General features: G+C 35.8%; 2 protein-coding genes across 2 annotated transcripts in view; one reads left to right on the forward strand and one right to left on the reverse strand.

Moving 5' to 3' along the window:
- LOC116768002 (chondroitin sulfate synthase 1) overlaps positions 1-12,161 on the forward strand; it is a 31,936-nt gene extending 19,775 nt beyond the window's left edge. The window contains exons 2-6 of the mRNA XM_032658612.2: positions 6,310-6,450; positions 8,530-8,710; positions 9,062-9,219; positions 9,698-9,899; positions 10,351-12,161. Coding sequence (XP_032514503.2) covers positions 6,310-6,450; positions 8,530-8,710; positions 9,062-9,219; positions 9,698-9,899; positions 10,351-11,501 — 1,833 coding nt within the window. The 3' untranslated portion in view covers positions 11,502-12,161. The remainder of the gene's footprint in view (positions 1-6,309; positions 6,451-8,529; positions 8,711-9,061; positions 9,220-9,697; positions 9,900-10,350) is intronic.
- Positions 12,162-16,836: 4,675 nt separating this feature from the next.
- LOC116768023 (pro-resilin) lies at positions 16,837-20,602 on the reverse strand. Its single transcript, XM_032658642.2, has 2 exons — positions 20,335-20,602; positions 16,837-17,671 (listed from the first exon to the last, which is right to left on the reverse strand). The coding sequence occupies exons 1-2, from the start codon at positions 20,350-20,352 to the stop codon at positions 17,204-17,206; spliced, it is 486 nt and encodes a 161-aa protein (XP_032514533.1). The 5' UTR covers positions 20,353-20,602; the 3' UTR covers positions 16,837-17,203.
- Between the last annotated feature and the right edge of the window lie 624 nt (positions 20,603-21,226).

The raw sequence follows: 21,226 nt of genomic DNA on the forward strand, positions 1-21,226 counted from the left end.
ATATGAACCATTTGTGTGCGCCCGGGTAATTTGAATAACTATAATTAAGGCGTCAACACTAAGAGCCGGCCCAGTCGGTCCTGCGGTGTCGGCCGCTCGTCGCTCGAGTATGATAAAGCGTCTCGTCTAACCTCAATATTTCCTAAGACAAGGCTGGCTGGATGTCGCTTAGATTGGCGTTTCCTCGCGTGCGATGTTCAGTATCGCGGGGGGGCAAGTGGGTGCTTCCGTCATCTTATGATTGATGCTGGAGCTTGTTTCCTTGTCTGCGAGAGCACTGGATCATTACGATGATCCGTTCATGTGATCTATCAGCGTCCCAACGGATATTGAACTGTTTGAGACTCTTATATCTATGAAGATTTGTCTTACAATGTTCAAGGAGTAAAAGTCTATGAAAATCAATTGCCAAAAAGAGAAAACGTTGTTTTAAATTAACTGTTACATTATTTTACGGAACGATAACGTCTTCTCGAAGACACTATATTTGGTTTCAGTTTGGTATAAATGTTTTAGTTATATGTAATGTTTTAATACGTTAGTTTAGTCGGACCATATTAGTAGAGCCGACGTCAGTGTGTTATCAGAACATGGGTAGAGCTGATAAGATAATCGCGAAATTTGTAATTTTAGTTTATCTTCATAAAAATATGATCGCCTTTGTTCCAGATAACTATTTAAAATAAACGCCTCGTCGACCAGACAACGTTGACTAATGAATGAAGACTTGTTATTATCGTTATTATTGCAATTTGTAAGAGATAAAAATATCGCAGAGACTTCGAACATAAGAAACGAATACGTCGTATTATTGAGGCAGGTTTCGCAAATTATATAACAGTCCTTCATTTTTTTCAGCGTTACTTTTTGTGACTACGGCCTGACTTCAGATGTATGAATAGTTTAAATACCTCTAAGGATATTTCTTTATTTACCCACGTGGAGCTCAGTTGGCCCCTTTGCCTGCTGGTTTCTCTTGCTGATTGATCGCACCGACCTCATTAAAGGCTTTCGCCAAAGATAATTTGAACACATATCCCTTTGATGACATGTCAGTACTAAGTTGTTTTCATTTTAATAACCTCTGTAGTTGCCTTGTGAATGATCGATAACGGATTTGACAGTAATGTGATAAACCTGTTATTCTAAATAATTAAATACGTAACTCCAGTGTTAGTTTTCGGATTTTTATTTTTTTATAGAATCATAAAATAAACAGTATATTTACGTTTATGGAATAACAGTTGGGACAAATGTACTCCGCGGTTTTGTCGGTACGTGCGCGATCGCTTATCAAAACTTTTAGCAAAAATATCTATGAAATACCTTAATGTATAATTTAATTACCTATTGTTATGTATCGGACTTGTTGACATTGATATTTCACTTCAAATAACCCTATAAAAATCTAATTGAGGTAAACCGCCAGTTCCACGGGCTATTCTGATCACGGAAACAAGAAGTAGTCTTTAATCTCTGCGTTTAATCCGATGAGTGAGAGAGTCGGTTGCCCTTTTCCTGTCCCACCCTTTTCTGCCATCTTTTTATTCCTACCCCTCACTCTTCCTTAACAATCAAGGTTGGCAGCGCATGTCCATGTCCATGAGTGTCGGTGACCACAGCCTCTCAAGTAGGCCGTCTGCTCGTTTGCCACCTTTCTCATTAAAAAAAAAACCCTTCCGATGGTTCAGCTTCACTATAAGCTTTCTATTGTCTATCCTTCCTTAATATTGGAACAGAGCCAAAGATCAATAATAATTAATGTAATACTAACAGATATAATTAGTATGTCGCAGTTGGAGCGTATTTAGGTAGGTTAATATTTGACAAACACACGTAGAGCGTGCAGCTTGCAATTCAAGCAGTGTTATCAAGGAGACTGCGACTGATAGCGATACGCACTCCGACGACATCAAATACTTTTTAATCTTATATTTATTATCACTTTTATTGCATGGCGGAATCTTATGAAACTATTTTAGTATTTGACATTCGATTAACGATAAAAATATTATTTTATTATATTTGAATACTGAATAGGTCGTCTATTTTTGTATTTTAATGTATTATTTAGTTCCTTGACATTTCATTAGAGGTATAGCATTGACGAACTATACTAAAAAAAAAAATCATTCGTTCGTATGTTATTGTTTGTAATGAATTGTAATAAGGAGTATGTACACATATAGTGACGTCACGGACTCATCGTTAGGAATCAGTGAAAGAAATCACATACCTGTATACTTAGTCAAATTAAACATTTAACATCTAAAAGCCACAGTTAAACCAAGTGTGTATGAAAGTCTCATAAAGTTAGATTGTTTAGGCGCTCATGGTTACGATGTGATCAATAACTTTCGATTGCTGTATTGATTAACTCTCAGCGGTTTCCGTAACACGATAACAGTAATGCATCCAGACTGGAGATACTGACACGGATAACTTTATTATATTTCAATAATAGTATATAATATAATATTTGTTTTAATTGCATATTTGGCATGATTCAATCAATTCAGAATATTGTGCCTCATATACACATAACACAATTCATATATGTCATAGAAATTAAAATGCATTTTAATGATTAATAAAATATTATTTCTAATTGACGAAACAGGGAAAACATAACACATATGTACAATAGCTACATACATACCTTTGGTACAAACATCTGTGTGTCAATCTGAGATATCTCAATGTCTAGTCTTATTGACTGACAAACATTACATCACGATTCAAGCGATGAGCTAAAACTAACAATAAGCAGCAGTCAAATGTCGTTTTGGTTGATTTAATACATTAAAACAATCAAGTGATCTGAGAACATATCGCTTGCTACATGACATAGTTGCAGAGTCAGTCAGTACGGTCAACAATTAATTCATTGTAACTAATATCTTATCATTTAATTTTAATACTGCTCAACCTTCCCACATAACAGGACGACTGATCAAACGGTCGCAGAGCTGGCTGCCTAGACCGGTTTAGTGACCTAGGTAAGGTGAAATCTTAGTGGGAAAGTGTACAAGTATTCGAAGTCTCCTCAATGGAGTTAGGCCTTAGCTTTTAGGTCATAAATAAAATGTTCACGGATACTCTTTGCTATCAGTCATAGCACGTTGAATATATTTTTGTATCAATTCCTCTTTCATTACTATTATAATCGTGCGTTACTCACTCGTGCCACGCTGCTGTTTCCTTCGCGTATTTCTGTACATTGACGGAGTTACATTAAATTTAGTGCGAAAAACGTGGCGATCCTAAATAAACATACTGCTACTTTTAGTTTACAAGATTCTAAATAAAGAGAACTTAATACTAACTTGTCGGTAGTCTGTAGGGTAGTTATATATATATCTGTGCGCCTGTTCAGAGTTAGAGGGTACTTTTTCTTGTATTTTAGAAGGTCCCTTATATTAAAAAAATTTTATTGATCTGTTTTACATCGGCTTTTATTTCTGAGTTAAACAAACTAAATAATGTTATGATGTATTTTCACTCAGATTATTATCAATCTAGAAATACCTTAGCAAACGTAACTTGATTGTTTTATAGATATGTACAAGGTTTATTATATATATACTGAAATCTGTTCTTATTGAGTCTGTGAACTTTTAACAGAGATATTTTTTGTGAATCATGTCGGCCGTTGGCCTTCATTTTTAAACTGTTACCAAACATTAGCTCGTAGGATCGTTGTACAATCAATTATCTTTTTTTGGTAATTAATGTTAGTGTTTTGTTCGAGAGTTTGATTTTGCACTACAACATTATAAGTATACTTATGATGAGCACACTTAATAAGTGTCATAACGAGAATGAAGTTTGTACCGAATTGGACAGAACTACTGAGTGTTGGCGTTTAACGTGTGTTCTTAGAAAATAAACAGAGAAGTAGCTTCGGAAATTCATTGAAGTTGAATTAGTAAACAACCATCTGTTCGTAGGAATACTTTCCGAACGTTTTTTTAGGTCAACTCCTGGTTACCTGGTTAATCTAAATTTATTTATATATAAAACATTTAAAACACAGACGCCAATTTGTACCGTTCTGTTTAAGTTGAGGGATTTTCCATTATATACTTATGTTGCTTTAATTAATGATATTTAAGGCGAAGTAAAATATAATATAAATAGTTTAGTATGAACTTCAAAGGAAATTATCTCTTATAATACAGTTTGTTGTCAAAAAAAAATTTTTTTTTCGAACAGAATATTACTTACAAGAATATTAAATTCACGTTTCTATGATATATAGATCCTATAATGTGTTCCTACTATTCATAAACTCGAATATTTAGATTTTGGCATTTTGAATAAAAGATGGGATTAAAAATTTTAATTCAACTAACTAACTAACTCAACGCTTTGATATTGTTTTTTAGTTATTGACATCTAGTACATCCTAATAATATTCAAAGTGAGTAAGTTTGTGAGGATGTATGTATGTTTTACACATAAACTACTTTGCAGATTATGATGAAACTTTACTGTAATATAGCTTCGATACTCCGGGAGTCAGTGTAGTTCCTGTTTTACATTTAATGAAGTCACGTGACATATTATGTAGGTTTCGTGCCCTGTTGCTTGCAATACCTGTTGTTTTGACACACTTTATACAGTGTCTTAGTGTCAGTCGGAAATCCATTCGACGAAGCGGCGGACCAAAGGTAGCTTAACATAAATTAGTTGTAATGTTGATCGTAATTTATTAAGAAACGAGCAATATTTACACAAGAATAAATGAAACGTTTTATAACACAGGAATATCTCACCTTTGATACTTTCGGTTCCGCATTAGTTTTGAAGAAAATTACAAGTGTATTTACTTATATTACTATTTTTTTGTTAGTGCGGAACGAGTTATTATTTATGTTTTACGTTTATATTGACCTCGAACCAAAATATCTGTTCAGTAAAGTCCGAATACACTTCGATACAATAATTAGTTCATAAAAACAAAAATCAACCGTTTAAAAACTGTTTAGAAAATTAGTTTATATTCTTATATATATATATATATATATATATATATTATTTTTCTAAGTATAGTAATCATATGTTGTCGGTTACAAACGGACTAATTTATTCATACATAGACCATAAACAAGTTTTTTTATTTTTATTATAAATATTTCGATAACATTTTAGTATAATTATTTGTCGAATTTGGTTTATCCAAAGGAAAACTCCCGAATAAAAAGTTGTGTGAGGAATATCGCGTGTATATATCCCCTTTCATTATAATCCCGCGCTCAGTTCATTATCAGACCCGAGGGACTGAGTAAAGGTTGCTCTCACTTAAACATCTCTATACTTAAAACCATTATGACTAAATAATGTATAATTAAAACCGTTTCTTTAGACTTCTGCGAGTTTTGTAAACATAGAGGTGCGAATTTTATGAACAAATGACAGTAAACTGTCGAATAACTGACAGTTATTTCAACTGGAATTTATAACGAACTTTCTACGAAGCATGAGAGAACATTAAAAAGATTTCATTATTTAAGTCCCGAGGAATAAAATATATATATAAATTAATTATCAGAGCTCGTGGTATTTATCGAGGTTATTTTATATTTTATTACTAGTTTATTCTAGTTGTAGCTGCTACGAAACTGAATTGTATGAATAATTGAATACCAACGTCGCTGTATTTGCCGGCGTTTATGGATTTATACGATTTTATGAAATTTCTCTGAGTTAATACAATTAAAATCGAGAATAGTGTCACCGTGCCGCGGTCAAACGGATGCTTAATTACGGCTGTGTTCATTGTCTTGGAATACGAAAGGTAATATTGGTATAAAAGGTACTATTGGTATAGCTTATAACTGCTTTAGCTTACAATTCGCAATACTCGAGCGTTGACTTAAGACCTTATCAGTATTTCGGGAGTTGCCAGCATAAAAAAAAATTAAGTGTACAAAAAATAAAAAATAAAATGCGCTTACATTTAATACAATATCAGCTGTACAATGTGAATGGAAGATATCAATTAATTTAGCCGTTTCTCCGGTTAAGATAAACGACATTGCAGCGCTAATTATTATTTATAATTACATCTCAGTGACACGTGAAGTTCAAGCGGTAAATGAATCAATTAATTAGTAACGAATCGCTTACAATGATTACTTCCTGTTCTTTGATATAATAATAATATAGTTATTAGTGTTTCTCAACACTTGTTCTTGATATTTATTATAAAAAGCAAAAACATTAAGACTTCCTCTATAATACCGATCTACATTAGATTACTTGATGCTTCTGTAACGATCACCCTCACGTCTCCTGTCTCCTCAGATGCAGACCATACTTCACCATAACAGCAGCGGCGCGGCGGCTTACACCGGCCGTCTGAAGAAACGAGAGATCCACCGAGCGATCACGCTACATCCGGTAAAAGATCATCGTCAGATGTACCGACTACACACATACTTTAAGGTAACAACACTATCGATCATGTCATTGAGAACTTGTCACTTTGGCAATTTACGAGTAGCTCGTCAATGTAACGCTGAGATTTATGTCACACGAATTCACTGGACAAAACTAACATCAAAAATTCTTAGCTTTAAAATATACTATGTCGCCCAGAACAGATGCTTGAGAAACATCCCTATAGAACATTCAAAGAATTCTATATACAAATTAATTAATTCTACATACAAAGTAAAGAAAGGGACATAAAACTATCCGCATTTCCACAATCATTATAGTGATTCCATTTAATAATAATATTCGATAATCTACATAATAAAAAGTTATATAAGTCACTAAAGACCACTAACCCACGCAGTTTTTTTAAACGTATCGTAAGGCAAATAACAGTCTCATATATTCCACTGACTAACACAGCCCAATGACAAAATAAAAGTTTGTTTGAAAGTCCTTACTATATATATATACATAGCAATAATTGTAATATATTACATAAATTAAATAATATTAGGTATATTATCCAGACGTCAAACGTAGGTCACCTATAAACCTGCGTCTGACAGACAAAATGTCTTTTTATCTGTGAAAGTATTAAATTTAAAATACGTTGCTTCTGTTTAAATGTCTTAAAAAAGGGACACAGGTTTTGTAAATAAATCATATAAATTGTATTAAATATATATAAATTGTAACACGCTGTGTACGTTTGCCATTTTAGTATTGTCTACATCTCTGACTGATACTGGCACGATAAAGATTGCACGTGAAATAACTTTAAGTACTTACTGATTCATAATTATTAAAGCTGTTTAAATCTATTCGAGAGCCTGACTTGAACCGCAGGTCGTGTGGATATGACGTCACACGAAAACGGCTTCTATTGTTTAGGATTTATTATTGTTCTAGAATTTTCTTACATTTATCGGAGGTTATTATCGAAAGATTGTTCAAATAATGTAATTTTAAAGTTAATTTATCAGCCTTATGCATGCCATTTAAAATTAATTATATTGTAAAGGGTGATCATTTCTTACGCTTAGTGTGATTTCTGTCCGTGTCGGGAAACTAAATACAGGTAGGTTTTCATTCATATATCGCCGCACGTGATTGTATCATCGTAGACTCATATCGGAAGGAAAAATTCTGAACTATTAGTATTTAGTCTTGAGCATGTAGACTCATAGTAATATACGTATAGTAAACTACAGTAATAGAAAGTTAATATTGACCGTCCTCTCGAAATAACAAAGTTATAATAAAGAATCGCACTTGTTTTCAATAGCAATGATTTTTATTGTATCATGAGGAAACATTTGACGTGATATGTGTATTCCAAGTATTAAAAGACTGTTGGCGCTTTAAAAATTATTTAAAAAAATATCTTAACAATTTAGTTTTTGATTTTACTGTATCTGTGTCAAGTTCGATAAGGATTCACTTCAAAGATAAAACATGAACACGTAATATCTCATATTTAAATGTATATTTTTTGTTAGTGACTAAGTGTGATTTCGCAATTGGGTTAAGATGGAACTGCATAATATTTGCTTAAAAATATATACACTTCAATCAACTGCTAGCGCCATCTATTATCAGTTAGGGAGTTTAAACAAAATAACTTTTATGACGTGCCTAATGCGTGTTTTATGCTGATTTATGAGCGTGTTTATTGTATTTTCATTTAAGTATATTCGCAAGTATAAAGATGAAGTGGAAAAAAAACAAGACAATCTTTGTCGTTTATAATATGAGTACTATCATTTGATATTTTTCATATAACGGTATCAATATAATGCGGTGTCAATAGCCACGTGCGATCAGTGTGAGGATACGGGAGCATTGGACAAGAACACAAAAGAATATACGATAGACTACAAACAAGGACAGCTGTGAACACGGAGCTATTAGTTGTTAATATATATAGATTTATAAGGAACTCAATGTAGATGTTGTTAGAGATCATTACAACAACGTTATAGAAACAGCTCTCACACTTTAATTTAGATATTACAAACGTTGACTGCTCTTTATTGGTACATGTGTCTGTCGCAGACTACAGTAATATGTTTCATTGTGTTTTAGAATCTTCACATCCAAAGCCTCCGAGAGCAGTCGTTGGACCTCCACAGAGACATCGCCTCTTCAGTTCGCGAGCTGGGCGTAAAGATGGATCAAGTGTCGGATTACGAGCTCGAGCCCGGGGTGCCGCTGTTCCCCGCCAAGACGGGGGAGCCGGGGTACTTAGGAAACAATCGGATATTAGGTAGGATTTACACTCACGACACTGGCTGACTTTACGTTGTAAAGAAAAAAAAAAAATACGTTTACTATTTTCGTTATGTGAAATAATTTTGATGAATTATTTTTAATATGGAACTAATGTTTTCAATATACCAAAAGTAAAAAATCTAGAAATATTAATATGAAATGAGTTTAATTCTTTTATCCCAACACTCGCCCTTAAGAGCTCGTCATTTTTCGTAACTTTAAAACAAACGCGCGATGTTCTTTCAATAGTTTCGATATTGATGTAACATATACGTTTGTTTAGTAGCATATGTTTTTGTAATATTATATAAATTATATGTCAATATTAGTGTTATACCGGTTCCAGGAGCGCCCGTGGACTTCAACAGGTTCAAGGCGGACAACCCGGAAGATATAGTGCCTTTCGATTTCATCAGCAAGTCCATCTACTCCATCAGTCACTCCAACCCCAAGAGGAGAATAGAAACTCCTCTCAAGGAGGCTATAGACGATATTATTAGAGAGGTGAGACGTAAGATTTTATTATTTACTGTATATATGATGGATCATTAGGAGAATATATTAAGACACATGTTGCTGCACCTGATCCTGTCCTACTTTTCAGTTCAGCCATTTTCATAAGTTTAGACTTAAATGACGGCTTCTGTTATAATATTATATATTATATTGATTTTTGCTTACCGTAGTGTGGAGCTCAGAAAATTCTTTACGAGACCGCTCGTATCCATGAACAGCGTTACACTCCCATCTTTAGTTATTTAATTAATTTCCAATATATTCAGTATTGTGACTGATCACCGACATACGATGAGGTGAGTTGAGATGAGGAGCAATAGGGGGTGATTATGTCACCATAGTCCTTCATGTCGTTCAGGCTCGATCACAACCGTATGCAAACACCATACACCATCAAAGTATACAGTGATGGTGTCGTGTGTCTCCACCCCTGCCTAAAGTCTGTGTCTCCCCCTGTCTCTCCAAGGTGATGGAGATCATCAACGGCCCGTCTCGTCAGCGCGGGCGCGTCATCGACTTCAACGAGCTTCTGTACGGGTACGTCCGCCTGCAGCCGCTCCACGGCGTGGACACGGTGCTGGATCTGCTGCTGCACTACAGGAGGTACCGCGGCAGGAAGATGACCGCCGCCGTCCGCAGGCACGCCTACCTACAGCAGACCTTCGCCGGTACGTACTGACACTATGCAGAGTTGGACCGGGTCACCAGATTACGGGCTACGCTGATGGTATCGAGAAGATTGTAATAAGGATAGTTATTAGAGAATATAAAATGATTGTTGGAATACAATAACCGATGCCGAAACTAACTTTTACTGTAAATAGTTTCACGTCTGTTGGTTCTGATCAAATTTTGAAGTAGGTGACACGAGTCGTTAATAAAATTTACTTGAGAAGAAGATGTTGAATATTCATTATATGTATGTTTAGAAATGAAGCAAAGAAGGGAAAGCTGACTGTATACCTTGTGGGAAGGTTTTTTTTGAGTAAAACCAAGGACGATACTTGTTTTAAAAACTATTCTATGACGATGGATTTCTTATCAAAATCGATTTTATTTCATTCACTTAAGTAATAAAAAAGTTTTTCTCCTAATGGCGTTGTTGTTTCTATATTTCAGCTACGGAAATCCGCGAGTTACCGATGGGCGAACCACCGCCGGCCGAGGACCCGCGGGTACTGGAGAGACTTGACCTGGACGGGAGGAACTCTCGGCACGAGTACGAGGACCTGGAAGATACGGAGAGAGACAGCCCCAGCAGTCTGCTGGACAGGATAAAGGTCAGGGAAGCCTTCCAAAACGGTCTGTCGCATCTGAGGAACGGCCTCCCGAAAATATTGAAGTGGACCGACGACTTCGAGTACCCGATTTACGACCGACGGATACACTTCATCCTGCCGCTGATGGGGCGAGCCGAGATATTCCACAGGTTCATGAGGAACTACGAGGACATAGTGCTGAGGAGCGACGAGACTGTCAGTCTCATAGTGGTCTTGTACATGGACAGCAAGAAGCCACTGGACTACGAGAACTCGGAGGCGTTGATCACGACTTACAAAGATAGGTACGGCAAGGACATCCGCTTAGTGTCCATGGGTTCCAGAACTTTCTCCCGGGGAGCCGCGCTGAGCGCCGGGCTCGAGCTGATAGACGACGACCAGCTCGCCTTCTTCGTCGACGTGGACATGATGTTCAACCACGTGTCGCTCAGGAGGATCAGAATAAACACCATCAAGTACCACCAGGTCTACTTCCCCATCGTGTTCAGCGAGTACAACCCCGAGGTGGTCTACGGCGACGACTACAACAAGTTCAAAGGCGAGACGCTGGTCATGAAGAGCGACCTCGGCAAATACGTCGCCAAAGACGACCAGTTGACGGCGGCCCAGCTGGCGGACCTCAAGTACAGCAAACAGATCACCGACGACTTCGGATACTTCAGGCAGTACGGCTTCGGGATACTCGGGATATACAAGTGTGACTTCATGAGAGTGGGGGGCTTCGACCTCAACATCAAGGGCTGGGGCTTGGAGGACGTCCAGCTTTTCGAGACCTTGATCAAATCCAACCTCACGGTGTTCCGGATCGCCGACGACACCCTCGTGCACATCTTCCATTCGGTGGACTGCGATAAGAATTTAGAGAAGAGCCAGTTCCTCATGTGTCTGGGGACCAAGGCCTCCACGTACGGGAGTGACAAGCATATGTACTACTACATGTTGAACCATCCGGAACTACTGTGGCCTCGAGACGAGAAGGGAGCGAGCTAGCACCGCCCGGCCCGTGGTCACTGCACATGTGGACTTGTCAACCAGCCAGGGCGGGCGGGTGTCGGCAGCTCTGCCACGACTTAACTAACTGTTACGATAGCGCTAGTGTAAGTGATATTTTGTTACATTCTTTGTACAGTAATGTTAGAGGGAGCTATTTATTATACAAGGACCATGTTAGTAGTAGTTTTTATAATACGGAAGTCAATATTTTTGGACGCATTTATATATTGTATACAAGGTTCCTATTGTTCTTTTGTTAGCAAATGTAATACTCGACCCATGGTGGTGACGTCAGCGTAAGATACGTTTTATATTTTATAAAGCATTTAACATAAACACACACAGACATAGTTTCCAACACGTGTGTACATTTTTATAAGGACGTGATACATCTGTTAAAAAAAAAATTGCTGTGCTGTATTCAAAATTCAGGCAACAATTTGTCATCAGTGAGCGCCGTCCTCGGCGGCTCCGCACATGGAGGTCATAATAAGTATTATATATAATGTAAATACGTCAGTGCTCACTCAGTGCCCATACTCTAGTGTAAGTAGACAAATGGAAGCAATTTTTGATATTATTGTTTCGTTTTAAATGAAAATGTTAGTATTGTGATGTCGACGAGTGATTTACGATATTAAAAACGTTTTTATATAACTCGTGTTCATCATTTTATCGATTGTGTTCGGATGCTCACGGTCTTCTCGAGTGTCTTCTGTAAAACTGCAAAAGAATCGATTTCTTTTGTTCGTCAGCCACGGCCTCGCGGCCGAAGCGCTTGTAGAAGGTTGAATTTATACGAAGAAAAAAGCACTGGTATAGAACGAAATGAAAACATTTATGGAGCGCGTTTAAATTGTTAAGTTTGTTGGTCGAAAAGTAACCACTCGAAGAGAGATTAGATGCGGGTCGTGAAGTACCCTCATCAGCGATAGTAATGTGGGTGCTGGGACCGCGTCTGTAACGCTAGTTCTTCTGTAGCAGTAAGTTTCCAGTGAACCAGGATGAGTCAAGAACCGGCTCGATTATAGACTCCCGTGAGTCACTGGGTCTCGTTGTGCAATTTCGATAGCATTGTCGACAATATTTTGAACGTCTATAAGTGCGATACCACTGCCGATGACCAATTTCGGGAAAATAAATGTTTCTTAAGTAACATGGTGCCAACCATGGCCCTATTGCGACAACGACGTGGGACAAAATCTTAGAATAGAGGAAAAAAGTATCAATTTCTCTATTTTTAAACACCTTAAAGGAAAATGAATTAACTACTTAACTACCTACTGACGTGTTTTAAATAGGTAAGTTTACCTTCACATATGCTGTGGATTATACGTGAAGGTAAACTTATCTATTTCGCATTATGACCAATATGTGGATATTGGTTACATTAGAGTCAATAGATATCAAAAACGCAATATTTCGAAATTTTTCTTGATTCAGTGGGATTCCCTCGTTTATTTCCAAGAAAAAAATCGTATGTTTCTTTGTTATGTTATGCTCTACCTTTTTTTAACGGTAAACTTTCATTTCGTCGAATTTTTGTTCCCGTCGAGCTGTAACATGTCTCATTACATCAGTCTGTCTATACTACTCAGGAGTGGGGATAAAGTGACAGGCGCGCTTAGAACAGCCCACGTCAGTAGGGAAGCACCGATACTGACATTGCACTGACTGACTGACGTTCATGAAAATTATAATCAGTGGCATGTGTATTGATTAGTCTTTTAAATGAATATGTTTCTCATTAAAGTATCTCATATCATGTACACCGCACTGTAACACGTACAATGAAATAAAAAATTACATTTCAATAAAATATTAATCTATCGAGATGGAATAATTTTCGGAAATTTTTCTATCAAACGCTTGCAGTCTTTAAAAGTTTGCATTTCCATGGTGATTGCTTACGACCGGATAACATTAGTTTCTTACATTATAAAGTAGTTACAAATCGATTTTATTCTTATTTCTAAGTTTTATTACATTTTTGAAACAAATATGTCAATATAAAGTAAATGCAACTCAGTCCGAACTAATTTTAATACGGGTGGTGGAGATTTTAAGTGACTTAATTAGGTGTAATTATAAAACAAAAATTTGCAATTTAAATTTAAATGAAAATGTAAGGAGGGAACGGAATGTTTAATTAAAGTATGGAAACATTTAAAATAAAGCATTTGCGTTACGAGAGTTGTTGGAGCCTCGCTCGCTCGATGAAAGGACGCACGCTTCACTTCCAATGAACAGATGATGTATCCTTGACAAGCTTTGTAAAACAGAGATTAACTCTTAGCTTTACGTACGTATTTAAAAATAAATTAATTATTATAAAATATTTCTGATAATATAGATTTGTTAGAACAGATATTTCACAAATAAGTATTTTTTTTAAGCTAGTATTAAAAACTAACATCCATTTACCTTTTCAAACATTTTTATTTACGACAGTACTAAGGTTTGATTAGCTAACTGTTAACTCGTATGTAATATACATTTAAATTTGTTACTCGCAGTTTTTAAATTAACAGGAGGGAGATTTAGTTATTGTTAAGTCTACGTATGAAATATATTTCAGAACTTCTAACAATAGTTAACGAATTTACTTAATATTCTTTAAAACAAATTTAAGGTGTACGGATTTTTTCTCTTTGTGAATGTATCAGTTCGCCAGTGTTGCCACACAAAATCACATATAAATTGCTTATACATATTTATCAACGTGTTTGTTGGCAACACCAACATCATCATCAACCTGCTGTGTTCCGATTTAGTTGTATTTAGTCACATGCTTTCCTATACTGAGTAAATATAATTATTTAGCAATAGTTAACTCACGAGAATGCTTTATATCGCAAGGTGAGCCTCTACAATGTTCTAAGTCATTTAGTTCATAGTATAGAATGAATGACAAATAATTACGAGAGAAAATATGCTTCTTATCGTCTAATATTATTATGACTTAGTTTGTAGGTCGGACTATAAATATAGTCAATAAGCCGTTTGTACTGAATAGCGTGAAGCCCATTATATGTCGCTTGTCGCTATGTATAGCCATTTGTAAGGCGCTTAAACGAAACTGAAAATAGCGATTCCTTTTTGAAGCATAAAATTATGGATGGCCAACAATGTCCCTCGGGTAATATTAAGTATAAGAAATGAGATAGAGCTTGTACTTAATTATAATTGGGAATTATAAATGATTTTTTTTCATCTCTTGGGAATATTTCTTGTTGTTGTTTTCTGATCCTATCCGCTCGTCTATAAATTTCACGACAAATTCCGATCGTGATTCTTTCATAGCCGGTGTCGTGATTTTTTGATAGCCAGTTTCCTGGCGGTGGTTCAGATATCTTGGTCCAATAATGTAAGAGTATGAACAATTTTCCTAAATGATGTTAGGTATTTTCGGCCTATGATTACTCGTTTAAGTGCCTCATGGGTGCCAAGATAATCTTTAAATGACGATTAATGTGTACGGAATTAAAAAAAAACACTTGTGCATATTATTAATTAGCTAAGTTACAACTTAATTTTTGTCATCCTACATATATAGCTCTTCAAACTCTTCTAACGTTTTATTAAAGTTTCGTTTAAAACGGCTTAGCAGTCTCAATAATTACGCGAAAAGAAAACTGAAATAAAGAGTAACAAGAAAAAAAATACAAAGATGTCGCTATAAAGATATGACTATTATAAACCATAGAAAGAAATTTTATTTATCTGAATGAGTATTTTAACTTTAGCTCAAGATTTTTGCGTTATCTGTAAATAAATAGAATATATAGTTTAGAAACATTAAGTTGGGTGTCTAAGAGATTACATAAAAACTCTTCTAAGACCAGGCACCAAAAAATATACAGTGCAGCGGACAATGAGTGCCAATTATTCCGCAATCTGAAAAATACAGTCGATCCTCCGGGCGATAACAGAACGCGGATTGCTGGAGGCGATATCAGGCAGGAGATAAAGATCCGTGCTGTGATGCAAGCTCGCGTGATGTTACAACTAATCACTTAGCTGTGGAATTATTTTCTTTGATGAGCCTACAATACAGAACGATGTCTGTGTCACGTATGAACGTTAAACTGGAGGCTTCGTTGTAAACTATCGGCTTTTAATAATAGTGTTCTGTATAATTTTAGTTGAATTATTCGTAAAAGATTTTTTGTTTTGTATTCTTTATTAATGCTGTTGAGTCTCGTCAGTCGTGGTATAATAATTTGTGAATATCATTTTAAGAATCAAATAAAGTTAATAACCTTATAAAGAATGAACGTTCTTTAAATTGTTAAATTGTTTTTATAAGATTAAATTCTTTTCTCCATATAGCCTACTCGAGAGCGTAAAGCTAAGATGATAAACGAAAAGATGAGTGAATAAAAAATAAATATGTAATTTGATAAAGTAATGTCGTCAAAATGAAATTTCTGTCACAAAAACATTAATTTGATTCTCATTAGGAACCTAGTGGTGCATGTGGTTGGGTATTCGTAGTACTTACTGATTATTAAAATCTAGATACCTTAATTAATGTCAAGATGTGAATTATCAATGGCACAGTTTGTTCATAGCATTCTATACAGCGTGGGATATTAAGATAAAGGGTCGTGAGAAATGTCACTACATGTTGTAATAGTTCGAAGTCAAAGAAGATTTTCAATACACGTATTATTGTGTAGGCATGTAATGGAGATTTCTGCTTTTGAAACAGCTCCTTTTCTTAACTATACTTTATAATAATGTAACGATCTCACAGCGAGTGTCATTATGGACCGACTGTGCTGATGAAATATTTGATTTATAATGGGGTCGAGAGATTATTCTGAACCACGTAATGATGATTGTGAACATGCCGTAACCGGGTCGGGTTACTTAGGTCTTTGAAAGTGCTTAGTGTTAGAGGGTTTTTGTTGGTTACATGTCAAATTATAGTTGTCTGTATGACCGGAAACAGATATAGAAACATTATTACAAAAGAAACCACCAGTCGGTTATTAAGTAATTAAGCATCGAATGTTTTGAAAGTTGAACGCCTTAGAAGAGTCGAGTTATTTTTTGTTTATTATTCATGTGTTAATGAAATGAGAATAAATGTTTATTTAAATTCAAACTTTCATATTATTAGCATTTTTATGTTCCTTAACGTATCTTTTGTAATTTTTCTCATATAGAATTATCAGATTATTATTTGATGTTTTTATTAATGAAGTGATTCAACATTAAAATATTAAGTATTTTTTAAACTGTTATTCGTTGTAATCTTAAATTTCTGTAAAGTACTTTATGTATATAGAAAATAATATATTTTGGGATATGAATAAGACCACGGTTTTGTTACGGTGTCAAAATGTATTTATCTTTTTTGTAATAAAAAAAACAAAGCTTAAAATTAAATTACACTAAACTTATCGATAAACTTTATACAAGATTTGGATTCGTTCCCAGCTACGAGCTACTTCGGTGTTGTCTATCACCTATCAAATGAGTCTGTTTGTTAGGTGATGGCCAACCCGACTGGCTGGTAGCTGGATAACCCGTGAGCGTGCACAGTCGCAAGCGTTGGCCGGGATCGGAGGCCTGGCCGACCTCACCTACATTGTACGTGGCGATCGACCTATTGGATTAAATATTCGGGCGGTCGGAGATGGAACGGCGGGCCCGAATAAATGAACGGTAACGTTCTGGGGTTGTTGCGTTTAGGGGGCGCCGTAGCTGCCTGAGGGGATGGCGGGGGCGCCGTAGGAGGACGAGGGGCCGGAGGGGTAGCCGCCGCCGCTGTAGCCGCCGCTCTGTTCATATTGAGCTACTTGGATGGCTTGACGGACTCCCTCGAGGTTGATGCCGACGACGCGGCCGCCGTGGCTCGGAACGCCGTAGCTGGAGGAGGGGGGACCGTACGAGGAGGACGGGGCGCCGTATGATGATGATGGAGCGCTGGCGCCTGAGCCCGACGAGGCCTCTTCTTTGAGGAGGATCTGACGGATCTGTTCCAGGAGCTGAGCGTCCACGTTCTGGCCCTCGGAGGTCTGGTATCCGGAGGAGACGGCGCGGTATCCGCCGCCGCCTCCGCTGATACCTCCCGAGTGTCCGCCTGACGGACGGTTGTAGTTGTATCCCAGCGGAGCCTCGGCACTCACACACGCCACCAAGGCAAGGGCTATGCACTGTTGACAAACATTCAAATTGTTACAGCCGGTACAGATAAATATAGCTTTCATTACTTCATCACGGTATGAAGCGTCTCTCTTAACGTTATGTGATACATAACTTGTGATTATATTTCCAAGTTAGTTCAATATATAACTGTTTTTATAATAGTTTTATTCAGCGTTATCTCTCACAGCTCATTATGAACCGTAGTTGTCTGTATGATACTTTAACTTCGCCGTTAACGTTTTAACTTTATGTTAGTGTTAAGTATCACAAACATTACAAGTCAAGTAGCCATTTGCTTTCTATGTTTTATTATTACTTAGACGAACTACTTCGCACGTATGTGTCAAAATGTTTGATATTGTCTCTATAAATATATTTATTTGTCTACTCGTAAAGGTATTTTTATTATAAAGAGTGTATGTTACAATATACACTTATTTTCAATAGTTTAGAATAGTTTTTGTCTTCATAATTTAGTTTGTGAAATTCTTCATTATTTTGAACATTAGTTTTCTTAATTATGTTCTTATGTCACAACTCTTTATAGTGTCATTGTAAATGCGCGTAGCGCTCTCGTTAAGTAAACACATTGAGAGACTTTCGTCCGTCATTGAGTATAATTTTACTTAACAATGTGCTTAATTTTTGTTTTGGTGTAACACTGATAACAGTTCATAAATATTTAATATCTGCCGAGCTCTTAGAATCGACAAAATCGCATTTCAAATAAACTTTCTAACTTAGATTATTAAAATGGAAAATTTTTTGTTTATACCGACGCTGATTTAGAAAGTGAATGTCACGGGGTCACATGTTTTACGTTAATACGAAAGAATTATAGAATATGATTACTATCATTAGCCGCGTTGAGCTTCGAGCGAAATAATAACAAAACGTGGAGAGAAAGTTCTGTCATAGGTCATAACTACCACGATGATTATCGGATAAGAGCTCCTTCTCGGAACATGCTGTTTTATAAAAATTTACAAATTTTGTATGCAAACTGGAGTCTATTTTATTATATAATAGCTCCTCTACTATTGTGTCTATCGGACTGTCGATGTTAAGTTTATTTAACCTGTTAGATACCATCTGCTGGTTACGTTACTATTCCGTGATCATGGGAAGTCACGGAGGTTAACTCTGCAGATCTCCGTGACATGAGACAATCTTTTAATTTATATGAGACAGTTTCGTTCCTACTGATACAAAATTCCATTGTTGTTTTACTTTACCCGATTGTGAGAAAATATTTTAATAAGAAGCTTATAAATGAAGTTTTAATTAATTTAGTTTTATTGAAATGTATGGAGTTTTGTAATGTAACGTATCCGTTGGCTAGTTTGTCAATAGATTAAGACGTGAGTACAATATTTAAGTTGACAGGGCGCGAATGAAGTAATGAAACTTATTTCTATTGTTAAATATATATGCATGTAGAAGTCATGAGAGAAATTCAAAGCGCGGTCGTGTTTAGAATGTGCGGAGTTCGTGACGATTACGACACGACATATCGGACGACTGTTGATGTGTGCTAGTATTATTTGGGTGACGGATCTTCATGCTTGTTTGGAACCTATTTATACAGACGTAATTAAAATTACTTGGTTAGTAGATTTATAGAGTTTACATATTGTAAAATATTAATAGTTATAGAATATTTTTTTGGCGGTTTTAAATAAGATTCATAGAAAACAAGCTGTAGTGAATTTCATTTAGGACAATGTCTTTGTATATTATGAATACTGCGTTGCGTGTTCCATTGAAATGCATAAGGACGTCTATGTCTTATTTGTTTTCCAAACGAGAGAGATGACTAACACTTTGCTGTGTTTACATACATTTTAATCGTAATAAGAAGAGAGGTATATTTTACATTGTGTTTTGTATACTTATATATCTGCAATTTTCTATTTAAAGATTTCGGAGCCAGAACAAAAAGAGAAATAATGAAAGTAGCAAAATATATTTTTACTTAACATTGAATATGATTGAGAAATTTTTGATTTTAATGTAGTTTTATTAGTGAATGGTAATTTGAAGTAATAACCGTAATAGGGCAGTGGATAGGTCGCGATAGACTCCGACCTCTTGCGTAATTCGAGGGAACTTTACAATTGTTACACAGAATATATAACTTGTAACCTTTGATATAAAATCTTTACTCTTCATATTATTTAATTTGTATCTAAGGAAAGAATTTTCTCTTAAATTTACGAATGTACCTACTAAATACTGCATTTTTTTTCAATATGATACCTTACGTTCAAAGTTGTTAACGACCTGAGACGGTTTTTATATAACGAGAGTAAAATATATCTTATAAACAGACTATTGTTTCCTCTCGATCGATCTTTTTTGGTTCTCATCGCTTTATGTATCAGATATTAAATTTATCCGACTTTGATTTATTACTGTACTTCGTGTCTATTGTTACATTCTTATATTTATATTTTTTAAGACAAACAGAGGATATGTTTTTGTGTCATTATTATAAAATACAATTTTTTTGTTTTTTGACATCCAACTAAACTTTATCCTCTCGTCTGTCAAAATGGTCGAAGGAAGAACGTTCGGAAATCATCAAAATAATTAGGGACACAGGTGACACTTGTATGATTTCAGAACGTAACTTCTGCCACTTCACTGTTACACACTTCACTACACTTACCGCTACGAAGGCTTTCATGATGCTTAGTTTGGGTCACTACGGTTCTAAACGAACTTGTGATGTCCAACAGACGATATCACACTGATATATAGTGAACACGGCCAGCGGTGGGGCGGAGAAAGGATAGAGCAAGTTGCGCAACCAAGGGAGATGCCACCACTGTAGGAAGTTTGTATAATTGGAGGGCACCATGCGATTTTTTTGCTGATTTTTGGTAAAGGGTCATTGGTTGTATCAGAAGGTTGTAGCCCACATCGATGTATTACGGAAACATTCGTTCTAAGAAAGAAGACTATATAAAACATAGAAATGCATCTCACTTCATTGACAATGCCCGTAAAAGTTTTAATTTTGAAAGTAAATTTCAGCAACTTGTTCATTTTTTCATCCAGTACAAGTTAGTACAGACTCTATTATATTTAATAAACACTATACATGTTACTAAACTTTCTCAATCAGATGCAGATCACATATACGAGGCAATTACCAAATGAGTCCTAAGCTTAATTATGAACTTTAACCACGATTTTGTGCCGTTCACATATCTCATTACAAATATCTAGGTCTCCTTACATTGAATTTAGAAACGTGATTCTCAATTAAATACAATTAAGTCTACTTTACCTTCCAAACCGAGTTTTAAAGTAAAACAATCAAGACTAAAATTTAAAACACACGTCTGTACAAAGCCACCGCCTACCCGGAACCCAGTAATTATTCTAGGTAACCTAAGTCTGCAACCCAATAGGCTACTAACTATACGTTAACGACAAACGAAGACCTGTTCGGAGTTATTTCATTACTTGACTCATAGGACTTACGTGAACAGAAATATTGATTTACAACATGGATTATACTTTTTGTACTTCGCGTGTATTTCATTTGCAACCAA

This window comes from Danaus plexippus, chromosome 19 (genome assembly GCF_018135715.1).
Source record: "Danaus plexippus chromosome 19, MEX_DaPlex, whole genome shotgun sequence".
Taxonomy (NCBI): Eukaryota; Metazoa; Arthropoda; class Insecta; order Lepidoptera; family Nymphalidae; genus Danaus; species Danaus plexippus.